We start from the raw sequence: 12,017 nt of genomic DNA, 5'->3' as shown, positions 1-12,017 counted from the left end.
GCGACGCTAAGGGGGCTTCAAATGTAGCCAATCAGCGCGCCGGGCCTGCTGGGCCAGGAGAGGGCGGGCCTTGTTGATCAGCCTGGTTGGCGGCCTGGCCCGCCACCCGGAAGCCGCGTTTACTGGGAAGCAGGGCCTCCGGGCGGCCGTGCGCGACTCGCTCACCTCGACTCCGGCCTCGGCGCGGCCCGCTCGGCCTCCGCCCCGCGTCCCCGTCTGCGTTTGGCTCTGTACTAGCGGCCGCGCCTGAGGCAGGCTCCGGCCTTGAAAACTCGAGCAGCACGGAGCTTTACTCCAGCGTAGCCACCCGGTGCCACCTGCCACGGTTTGTCAGCAAGGAGAGGCTGTCTGGTCCTGTCACTACTCTGACTCTTGAATACTTCTAAAGCCCTAGTGCTCACCAGCTGGGGGTTATACATTTTCCCAACCTCCCTTCCCCCCCCAAAGCCTTGGGGAGTCTCGCACTCTGTTCTAAGCCTACCAGGTTGTGAGATTCTGCCGGGGGCGACTTGCTTCCTAACCCTCCTCTGCACCGCAACCTTGGCATTCACTTACTCATTCATCAAATACTTGTGCGTCTATGCGCTAGACCAGAAGTTTTCAACCTTTCCATCTCATGGCACACAAATTCATTACTAAAATTCTGCAGCATACCAAAAAATAGGTTATAATTTTTGTCGATCTGACAAAAAATACGTATAATTTTGATTCATTCACACTGGCTGGCTATTGTTGTGTTGGCTGTTGTCATTTTTTGACAATCTAAGGGAAAGAAAAGAGGTCAGTGGCCCTGACTAAATAGTCAGGTATTGCATGTTTTAAAAATTCTTGTGGCACACTGGCTGAAAATCGCAGCGCTAGGCTAATAGCAATGAAAAAAAAATTCCCTACCCTTGTGGAAGTTGTTTTCCAATGAAAGAGGCACAGAATGAATTCATATAACCTAACAACTATCTTAGAAATGTCACTTTGGGATCACAACCATGTAACAAGTCCAAGTAACTTTAACAGAGTACTTTGACTATACCATCAATCTAAAGACAAAATAGTCGCACACTCCCTCCCAGGAGCATGCCCGCACATTTCTCTTCCCCTCTTCTTCCCCCACAGGTGTGTATCTCCTAAACTCTATGGGGCCCCATGAGACTTGCAACCAGGGAAACAGTGGGGAGCTCCTCCCAGGCTAACCCCTGAACCTGTCTCCATGGCTGACTCTCCACTGAGCTAACAACAGTCCCGCCTTGGCTCACTTCTTTCCCATAACATTTCTAGAGCGCCAAAGCAGCCCCGCCTAGTCGCTCCTTGTGCCTCTGCCCTAAGCCCTTCCTTGTTTCACTGTCCTCAGCTTTAATAAACATACTCTAAAAATAAAGACAAAATAATTGCAAAGAAATTTTGAACTTTACTTAGTAGGCTTATTTGGTAGTATAATGGGATAATTATTCTAAAATTGAGCAAGTGAATAAACATTTGGCAGCCAAGGTTCTTATTGTGGGAATATGGAATTTAGAATGGGGAAACGAGAGCCTTGGCCGGTGTGGCTCAGTTGGGCATTGGCCTGTGCACCAACGGGTTGCTGGTTTGATTCCAAGCCAGGGCACCAACCTGGGTTTCAGGCTCAATCTGGCTGGGGGGGAGGGGGGGAGTCGTGCAAGAGGCAGCTGATTGGTATTCCCCTCTCCCATCGATGTTTCTTTCTCTTCCTTCCACTCTAAAAATCAATGGAAAAAATATCCTCAGGTGAGGATTAACAACAACAAAAGAATGGGGAGAGAAAGAACCTTATGATTGATTTAAATCAGAGATGTGGTTTTAAAGATAGATTTAAAATACATAAAATTAGGTATTTTCTAGCTCTAACCTCTGAAAGGGCCTAGAAGCAGTAACATCCCAGTAGAATGAGCATAGCTAGTGTGTTAGAAATGGTCTATTCACCTAGGTGGCAATTATACAGGTGTGTTTGTATCAAAACATTCATCAAGCTGCACACTTAAAGATCTGTATACTTTACTGTATGTAAATTATACCTCAACAAAACATTTTAAGAAGGATGACAGTAAAGGATGTAATAAATTGAACTAAAGAACAATCTGAGACCACATTGACACTAAAAATTGTAAATAAATTATGGAGAAAGGACATTCTTCATAGTAGAATGCCAAATAATAAGTGTAGAACGATAAACTTAAAATATCAACATTTTGTAAGCCTCATAATTGTCTTGGGGAACTGGGCATTAAAATTATTGGTGAAAATTTGCTGGGGAACAGGGTATTTGTACAGATTAGTTTTAAAAAATATATATGTCTTTATTGATTTTAGAGAGAGCAAGGGAGAGGGAGAGAGATAAAAAATTCAATGATGAATCATTGAGTGGCTGCCTCCTGCACACCCCCTACTGGGAATCAAACTGTGATCTCCTCTATCATAGGTCAGTGCTCAACTACTGAGCCACGCTGGCCAGGCATACAGATTAGTTTTTAATTACCAAGAATAAAAGGTATCTTTACCTTGCAGAAGTCTGACAGACACTACCTTAACCCAGTTGTCAATATTATCAGCACCAATAAGAGAGTAAATTGACATCACATGCCTCTTGATGTGATGTTCTGAGGACACATTGACATTACATAGTATTTCTAACCTGAATCCAATCATAAGAACCCAAATTGAGGGCATTCTACAAACTGTCCTGACCTCAAAAACATCATGAAAGACAAAAATTGAAGGATGGTCCCCAGCCAGCATGGCTCAGTGGTTAAGCATCGACCTATGAACCAGGAGGTCATTCCCCATCAGGGCACATGCCCGGGTTGCGGGCTCGATCCCCAATGGGGCCGTGCAGGAGGCAGCCGATCAATGACTCTCTCATCGTTTATGTTTCTATCTCTCCCTCTCCCTTCCTCTCTCTGAAATCAATACATATTTTAAAATATATATATTAAAAAAAATTGAAGGAGACTAAAGAGATACAATTGAATGCAATGTGTTCCCACACAGGACCTTAAAACAGAAAATAAATTGCTATAAAGGATGTCACTGGGACAACTGGCAAATTTGAATATGGACTATATATTAGAAGAGACTCTTTTATTGATATACCTTTTGTGGATTACATAATTGTTCCCTAGTCATGTAAGAAAATATCCTTGTTCTTAGGAGATAGATCATGAAGTATTTAGGAATGATGGGCCTTCAATTTAGCCTCAGATGGTTCAGTAATAACAGTATGTATATTTAGAAAGACATATAGTAAATGTGGAGAAATATTAAAAATTATAAATCTAGCTGAAGAGTACACGAGCTCATTGTACTATTCTTTTATTGTTCTGAGGTTTGAACTTTTTTCAAAATAGAGTTAGAAATTAGCAAGACCTCATTTAATCAGTTTGGGGGAGTGACATTTTTTTCCTAGTAAACCGAAGCTGCTGATTAATCAAATATTAGCTTTAAAAGAAAGTTTCTGTAAAAATCTCTCTGGAATGTGTTATCCTGAAGACCAGGCAGCACCTCACACCAATTAAATTAGAATCTCTATAGGTAAAGCTCAGGCATAAGTACTTTTTAAGGCTCCCCACGTGGCTCCATTGTTGAAGACAGGTTGAGAACCACTGCCCTATGTATGGCTTCTACCCATTGTTGTGATTCTAAACTCTGGGACCAACAATGGATTCTCTTCACTTTTTCCTTCCTGGAGCACTTAGAAACACTGAAAACTATTACGTGCCTCGTTTTCCCCTTTAATCACCCTTCCATGTGTACTCTCTAATTCTTTTAGGTGCTCTGCTGATCTCTGGATTATGGTGAAATAACCCAACAATTCCACTCACAGGGCATATGCACTCCAAGAGACATGTACAAGAATATCCACAGCAGAATGATTCATAATATCCCCAAACTGGAAACATCCCCCAAATCCACCAACATAAAATGGATAAATTGCAGCATATTCATGTAATGGAATACTATACAGTAATGAAAACTATAGCTATACCAGACTGATAATCTCATAACCAACATTAAGCAGCCAGACAAAGAAAGAATACATATGAGTTTTGGCCAGGTGGCTCCTTTGGTTGGAGCACTGTCCTGTGCACCAAAGGGTCGTGGGTTCAATTCCAAGTCAGGGCACATGCTTAGGTTGCAGGTTTGATCCCCCGCCAGGGCACGTATGGGAGACAACCAATTGATGTTTCTCTCTCACATCGATGTTTCTGTTTCTCTCTCCCCCCTCCTAAAATCAATAAACATATCCTCTGGTGAGGATAAAAAAAATACATATGAATCCATTTATATAGTGTTCAAATGCAGGCAAAACTAAATTGTTTGAAGTCAGAATGATAGTTACCTGTGGGAAGAAAGGAAGTAGTAGTGATTAGAAGGGATTATAAGGGAGGCTCTGGAGTGTTGGCAATGTTCATTTCTTGATTGAATAGTAGTTTTTCAGATGTTTGCTTTGTGTTAATTTATTTAGCTGTTTATTTGTTTTGGATATTTTCCTGTATATGTGATATATCTCATTTTAAAAATGTTTAAAATATTAAGCCCAAGATAAAGGATATGAAAATTCATTATAATCATAGAAATCTCCATATACATGCTTGCTGTATCCAATCCTTTTACTGCTCTCTCAACTCCGGAGCCAAACTGTCTGGGTTCAATCCCAGCTCTGCCACTTACTAGCTGTGTAACCTTATAATCTGTACCTGTTTCCTCAACTATAAAACGAGCAGTGTTACCTACTATTGAGTGACTGTGAGAACTGAAGAAGTTAAGATATATAGTGTTTAGAACACGGCCTGGAATATATCAAGCATTCAATAAATAGTAGCTGGTGCTACTACTCTTTGCTCTCTGGCCCCTGGGTCTCCCTTCATGTGTAAGGAAGAAGCTGAGGTCTTTCCAAGAAGGGACACTTCCAGAAGAAGAAGAAAAGATCTTCTCATGGAGCAACTAGGTAAGGGGAGATGCAGATGTCTGCCATCAGTCCTGTCCACTCTGGCTCTCACCAAGGTTCCAGAGAAAAGCAGGGGAAGAACAAGTAGACAGGAGCAGCATTTCACCACTAAAAAAGGTTTTTATTACAAAACAAATTCTAATAAAAGCAGGCCTGGTCTTCAACCCCACCTCTGGGTAGAGGGCCCAAGGATGGGGTAAATTGGGGGGAACAGGGAATGATGAACACTGAAAGAACAGAGCAGGCTGGCCTCCCCTCATCAGTCTCAGTTGCCGTTTCCTTTTATAAAGGGCTGGAAGACCTCTTCCAAAGCCCTTTGAGAGAGGCACCGTCCTCCAGCCAGGAAGGATCCAGGTCTCAGCTCTCAGCAGAGGCCACCCATGGTCACTCAGCTTGGGCGATGGCGTAAGAGAGCAGCCACAGAAGTAGGGGGCCCAGAACGAGGACGGCAAGCCAGAGAGCAAAGCTGGCCAGGATGAACCTCCGGGCCCGGGTCCCCCAGCGCACTGCTTCCTCGGAGTGGCCTGCCTTATGCCGCTCTTCCGCCTGTGGGGGCAGGTTTTTGGTTAGGTTCTCCCCCTGATTCTGTCCCAACGTGCCCACTGCCCCACTCCAATCCTCCATCCTTGTCATAGCTCAAAACCTCACACCCAAATCCTCTACCGTCCTTTCCAGTTTCTATTTCTCATGCCTCATCTGCAAAATGTTATCCACTCTGCTCTGCCTATTTTTCAGGGTGACCATTGTTAGCTCACAAGATCATATATGGTAAAATACTTTTCAATCCTTTTATTCCCTATCTTTTTCTACTCATCCCAGATTCATCCAAATTTGGAATTCTTGGCAAGATATAGTGAGCTATCTTGGAGTATTTTTCACTCATGTCCAAATAACATCCCATTCTCATTAGTCCAATGGGCCTCATCTTTTCATTATTAAGAATTCTTTTTATGATTTTACCCTAATAAAACCCAGAAATTTTTATGACAACAGGAATAGTTTCTAATGGTTAAAATATAACCAGGGCTGAGAAAATTCAAGCATGATGTTTAAGTTAGTCTGTGTGGCCTTTCAAAAGGTATATGTGCAGTTTCCGTTAGGTATTTTGAAGTGATGAAGTCCTCTCAAAACCCCTATAGCTTCTCCTAGATGCCTACAGACTGCTCTCATCACTGTTCAGCTGCCTCCAGTTTTCCCTCTTCTAATTAATTCTCTATGTAGATCTTGAGAATGGATCTTACTAAAACACAAATCTGACCATGTCTCTCTCCTCTGCAAAAACCCTTGAATGGTTCTCCAGTATTTTCAAGATAAAGACCATACTCCTTGGGAATCTGGGCCCCCTGGCTTCATCTCTCACCATTTCTCACTGGTCCAGGCCTTTGTACACACTTCTTCAGTTATGCTGAACTAATAGTCCAGGCCCTCGTACACACTTCTTCCTTTACCTGGAATGCCTTTCACCCTAACTCACTCATCCTTTAAGGTTATTTTCCTGTCACCTAACCTCTCCAGGATGCCTTTCCTGCCGCTTACTCTACTCTACACACATGTAATCACACACATACACAGTGGAACAAAAGTAGGTTTACAGTTGTGTGGAAATTAATACAATAAATAATACAGGAATAAACTGTTTCACATACCCACAACTGGAAACCTACTTTTGTCCCACCCTGTATCTCCTTCCCCAACTCCCAGAATACCCTATGCTTCCTCTACCATAGTACCAATGAGCTACATTCCATTAGTAATTATCCATTTTCACAGCTGTCTCTTTCATTAGACTGTGGGACTGCTGACAACAGGAACCATGTCTTATTCTTACTTCTGGCACAAGGCGCAACACCAAGCTCTGACAGGCACTTAGTAACTGTTTGGTCAATGTAGATAGATATGAAACCACTGCCTTACTACACCCACCCTCCTGCTCCCATAGGAACTGCATTCCTCACCTTGATGGCAAACACAAGGGCCATGACTCCCAGGCAAGAGCAGCCACAGATAATGCTAGTAGCTGCCAAGTAGCGGAGGCGGAGCCAGCAGCAGCGAATGGGGGATGGAGAATGAGCAGCTTCCGTGTTGCTCACCAAGATCTCCACTGCATTCTCCTTGTCCTCCATCACCTGTGGGCGATATAGTCAAGGTACTTTTAAGCCCCCAAACTGAGCCCTTGGCCTGGCTTGCTCAGACTCCACCCCTCTTGATCATGTCCTTGTGGCCTAGCCCAACTCTCAAGAATGCTGCCTTACTGGGGAATTCTTCTAATGATTCAGACCAAGAGAGGAAATGTGTGGATGGAATCCTTTCCTCAGTCTAAGATTTCGAGTCCTTAAAGGCATGCCACTGTGAACACAGCATTATCTCTATTATTGTTTTGACAAGTGGGGAGAAGCAGAACGACAAGTGCACACTGAGCAGGAAATAGAATCTCAACAGCTGCTAGGAATCTGAGACTATCAAAGTCTGATTTTTAAACTGTATTTCAAAGGGCACTACAATTCCCCAGAAGTTCCTCAGATACTGCCCCTGATCATAAGGAGAGATCAGAGAATGGCACCCTAGGCCCTGTTTCCTACTTAAGCAAAACAGTCATTTCATGTGAAAACAATTCTGGGGATGGGAGAAAGGAGGGGAAAAGGACCCACCTAAGCTCTCTTTATAGTTGAGGAAACAGAACATCAGAAAGACCTTACCTCCCCAAACTGGGGCCTCCTTTGCTATGCTGACTCCTTGCCATCTCTTGTCTCCATTTCAACCCAGGCCACACAAAACAATGACCTCATAACCCACACAGAAACCTGCATGATGCCCTACTTAATCATTGCTCATTCCCCTATTTCTCAGGTCCTCTGAGCTTTGACACCAAACCACCATTTCTAACCATTCCTCTACATCCTAGAAAAAATGAAACCATTTGCAGTTCTCTGAACACAACACAGGACACAAAGGGTAAAGAGAAGAGGCAAGATAAGCAAAGAATATGTGCCACATAGCTGAAGTGGATATGAGAAAAGAACTCAGATGAAGTAAACAGATACAGACATGAAGGAGAGAACACAAGGAGAAGGTCCAGGGAGTTGAGGTCAGAGAAAATGTAAAATGAACAGGGGCTCTTACCTGGCTACAGGCCTTGAGGTACTGTGAGTTTCGGCTTCTGCCTCAGGTTTGATTTGGCTTGGGTAGACATGGAGCTGACTCAGGGCTCCAAGCCAAGCCCAGGGGTGGGGCTGGGTGGCCAGCCACCACCTGAAGAGCCTCAGGAGCTCATATGGGGGTGTAGCTGACTCAAACCAGTTTGGCTAGATGGAGGCAAGGGAGGAAAATGATGGGGGCAACTCAAGGTAGTGATGCCTGCCTTCTGGAAAAGGAGTAAAAGCACCTGAGCAAGGAAGATAAAAGCAGGGAAAAGTCTAAGGCATCAGAGGGCTCTGAGGGAAAAGTCCAGGAACTGAGAGAATAAAAGGGAGGAGAGGAAAAGTGTGTCTGAAAACTAAAACTTTAGGGAAAGGCACCCTACCAGATCAGATTTGCCAAATCTTCCCTCTTCCTGGGTGGACATTTTTACCTCCAAGGTATGTGATTCTGAGTTAGAGACGAGGTACTAGGATCTTGGCAGGAGCAAGAGAAAGAAAAAAAGATGCCCAAGTTCCCACCCAACCCTCCACCAGACCAGAAAATCAGAAGCCTCCTTACGCGGATGCTCATACAGAAACTAAGTTTATTATTTTTTCTTCTTAAAAAAAAAAAAAAAAAAAAAAAAGAAAGAAAAAAAACCTTATTGTAGAGAAGCCCCTCCCCCTTCCCCTAAGGGTGGGGGGCTGTGAGAGATTGCTGGGGAATCAAGTACAAGGGGGTGGGGACAGAGACTATCTTGCCACCCTTAACACTGCCCAGCCATGTGGGGTGGAAGGGAAGGGAATATCTGAAGTGCCCCATTTCCATGACAACCAGTTTCCTACCCCCTACTTTGGTGGAAAGAAGGGAGAAGGCCCCTGTCTCTGGGAGGCTTTCCCCCTCAAGACTTCAAGTAGTGGTTAACAGAGTCAGGCCTGGTAGTAAAGGGAGAGGGGCCATGGTGGAAAGCCTAGGTGGAGGGGCAGCCCACTCACGTCTTGGCCTTTCGGCCTCTGTGACTAACAGTGGGGCCAGCCGGGTGGGGAGGGGCACTGCTGCGCAGGATACGCTGGTCCCCTTGGTTGGTTGTCCCACCAAGGCGGTGGGAGCCAGACCTTCGGCGTAGGGTTCCATCCCCTTCCTCTTCCTCACCTGAGGCTTCAGCCTCAGACTCCTCTACTGAACCCTCAGGCCCCAAGGGACTTGGGGACTGCAGGCGGCCCCGCTTTGCCTGCCCAGGACCCCTACCAACTGGGACACCTGCCCGTTTGCGAGGCACCTTCTCAGTCTCTAGTGGGGGAACTAGAGAACCTGGACGCAGCCGGGTGGAGCGCAGTTTTGGAGCTAATGAGACCACGGGAGGTGACAATTCTAACCCGCCTGGCCCACCATCTGCTAAATCCAGGTCATCTTGAATTACAGCCACCACCATGGACCCTTCACTCTTTCGTCCCCGCATTCCCTCTGCTTCGAGGCGCAAGCGGGCCAGGCGGGTGAGGGGGCGGCTTCCGTCCTCATCAGAGGAACTACCCTCACTCTCCCCCTGGCCCTGGGGTTGCTGCCGCCTCCCCAATCCACAGCTCTCAAGGACAGAAGATGAGTCACGATCCAAGACAGGGAGCTGGCTGGGCCGGGGTGATGGTGGATTCTTGGGAGGTCGGCCCCGCTTCCGCTTAGGTGGGGATGTTGAAATGGTGAGAGTGGTGACAGTGTTGGCGACAGTAGCAATGGGACAGGCTAGGAGTGGTGGGAGTGGTGGCACAGGTGGTGGTATTGGGAGTGGCTGTGTCCGGCTCTCTAAGCTGTCATCCCCTGGAGAGGAAATGGTCCCAGGAATAGGTAAATCTCGTGCCTTAGGGGGCCGCCCACGCCTTCTTTTCTCCACAGGCGATAGGATGATGGGCTCTGGTCTATGAATTAGCTGGGGTCCAAGAGGCTGAGGCCCAGGAATAAGCTGGGGGCTCAGGGCAGGCTCTGCAACAATAAGGGTCTCAGCTCCAGGAACTGGGTCAGCCCCATTGGTTTTTCCCTTAGAGGTGGATGAAGGTGCCTCATCCACCCCTCGTCCAGCATCTGCTGGAGACCTGTTCTTCTTGGGAGGCCTCCCCCTCCGACGTTTCATAGCAGGAGAGGTGATGGCAAGCAGTGCCCCTTCTCCATTCTCTGGGCTGCCCTCTCCAGTCACCCCCAGCTCAATGTGACGGCGAGCTATGAAGGGCTGCTGGGTTGGGGTGGGCAGTGTGGATGGGGGAGCAGCTTCACAGGGCCCACTGATGGGAGGTGAGGATTCTGGCCCCAACATGCTGCGAGTAGATGGGCTTCCTGGGCTGGCACCAGTCTCAGAGACCCCAGGCACTAGGATGCTGGCAGTTCCCCGCTGCTGTCGCCGTCGCCTCACCAGTTCCTTTTCCTCTACCACAGTCACTAGCCGTCCTGGCAACTTGCGAAGCACTTTGGGGCCTGGAGGCTGCCCGGGCCGACCAGCCCCCTGACCCCTAATTTCTACATCAGCACTGGTGCGACGCCGAGGGGGCCGGGCAAGCGAAGAACCCTCAGGTGAGGAGGTGGCTGAGGATGAGGTTGATGGAGCTGTAACCTCAGCTGAACCAAGCTCCTGTGGTGGCTTCTGTGGGCTGGATGTTGGGGTCCGGGCTTCCACCAGCTCTTCTGAGTTCTTGTCAGCCTCCAATGGCAACTGAAGTAGTTCATCAGATACTGCTGAAGGTGGGAGCGCCAGCCCACTGTTCTCACTCAGACACATGGGCACCTCCTCACCATCAGGCAGCACTGTGAGGATGGTCCCCTCAGCAGGCTCTGGTACCTCCTGCTCTTGACCACTGGGGAAACTGCCAGCCTCCAGGATTGGGCTAGGTGCAGAAGAGGTGAGAGAAAGGTTCTTCTCTGATACAGGCAGGATCTCAACAGCAACTGGCAACAAATCCTTAGGGGGCATACAAGTAAGAGGGGAAGTCTCAGAACTGGCCATATCAGCCAGCTCCAGGGACTCAGTAGATGTCAATGCTTGTGCACATAGCTCTGCCTCAGGCCCCATGCCCAAGGGGAGGTTGGTGACTGGGGGGAAGATGGGCACAGAAGGTAGACCAAGCAAGAGAGGGGAGGTAGGAGTTAAGACAGAGGTTTGAGCAGGAGGTGGAGTATGAGCTGGTGGAGGAGTACCGGCAAGAGGAGGTGTGCTAGCAGAAGAACAAGAGGGAGGAGTCTGTGGAGGAAGTGGGGGAGAAGGCAAGATATGGACAGGAAGCATAGTTAATGAATTTGGAGCTGAAACAGGGGTTGGGGCAGGGATTGGGACAGGAATTGCAGTAGCTGAAGTTGGAGTGGGTCGAGGCCTAGGCGATGGCCTGGGAACTCGCTCCCTGGCAGGGCTGCAGCGGGGGGGTGTGGAGGTGCTGCGGGTATGATGGGTGGATACGATAGGAGTGTGGTTTGCCCCTTGAGTCTCAGCCCGGGCTCCACGAAGACGCTCACTGACTCGAGTTCCTGGCCTTTCAGGGGCTTTGACCTTCTTACTTCGCCGGTGGCTGCCTCCACCAGTCCCACAGGAAACCTCATCCCCAGCCCCTGGCCCCTCCTCCTCCTCTTGGGGTAGGCGGAACACCTCCTCCTTGGCTTGGTCCAGGTCCTTGCGGGCAGCTTCCACTTGCTCCTGCCAATGAGAGAGCCCATGGTGTGGTCAAGGAGAGGGAAGTAAGGTGGTAAGTGGGTAGAAAGCAGTAGCTTCCACTTCTAATCCCACCCCCTAGAACTACTCACTTCTGCCTGCTTGAGTTCCTCTCGGCTCACCTCCTCCAGTGAGGCTTCCAGGAATTTCATAGCATAGCGCTCAATAGGGGTCAGCTGTGGAGAGGAGCAGTGGTGGTGAGCCCAGGGCCCAATCAAAAAATGATTATTTTTACCAGGGAAGATAGCAGGGTCACAGAGT

At 47.6% G+C, this 12,017-nt stretch overlaps 2 protein-coding genes across 7 annotated transcripts in view; both read right to left on the bottom strand.

Moving 5' to 3' along the window:
- Positions 1-5,057: 5,057 nt before the first annotated feature.
- TMEM265 (transmembrane protein 265) lies at positions 5,058-8,558 on the bottom strand. The gene is made up of 3 exons (XM_016219192.2): positions 8,078-8,558; positions 6,913-7,083; positions 5,058-5,503 (listed from the first exon to the last, which is right to left on the bottom strand). Exons 2-3 carry the CDS (start codon positions 7,078-7,080, stop codon positions 5,342-5,344), a joined length of 330 nt encoding a protein of 109 aa, XP_016074678.2. The 5' UTR covers positions 7,081-7,083; positions 8,078-8,558; the 3' UTR covers positions 5,058-5,341.
- Positions 8,559-8,658: 100 nt separating this feature from the next.
- SRCAP (Snf2 related CREBBP activator protein) overlaps positions 8,659-12,017 on the bottom strand; it is a 36,701-nt gene continuing 33,342 nt past the window's right edge. For all 6 annotated transcript variants that reach the window (XM_016219191.2, XM_016219186.2, XM_016219187.2 and 3 more), the window contains 2 exons: positions 11,849-11,932; positions 8,659-11,741 (listed from right to left, as the gene is read on the bottom strand). In XM_016219191.2, the coding sequence (XP_016074677.2) occupies positions 9,066-11,741; positions 11,849-11,932 (2,760 nt within the window). In that variant the 3' untranslated portion in view covers positions 8,659-9,065. The remainder of the gene's footprint in view (positions 11,742-11,848; positions 11,933-12,017) is intronic.

Source organism: Miniopterus natalensis, chromosome 3, assembly GCF_054644295.1.
Source record: "Miniopterus natalensis isolate mMinNat1 chromosome 3, mMinNat1.hap1, whole genome shotgun sequence".
Lineage (NCBI taxonomy): Eukaryota > Metazoa > Chordata > Mammalia > Chiroptera > Miniopteridae > Miniopterus > Miniopterus natalensis.
This window is presented reverse-complemented; position numbering and strand designations above follow the sequence as displayed.

Coding starts and splice junctions, on each gene's coding strand:
- TMEM265 (XM_016219192.2), bottom strand. CDS start 7,080: ATGGAGGACAAGGAGAATGCAGTGGAGATCTTGGTGAGCAACACGGAA. Junction 5,504..6,912: donor CCCTTGTGTTTGCCATCAAG/GTGAGGAATGCA, acceptor CTGCCCCCACAG/GCGGAAGAGCGGCATAAGGC.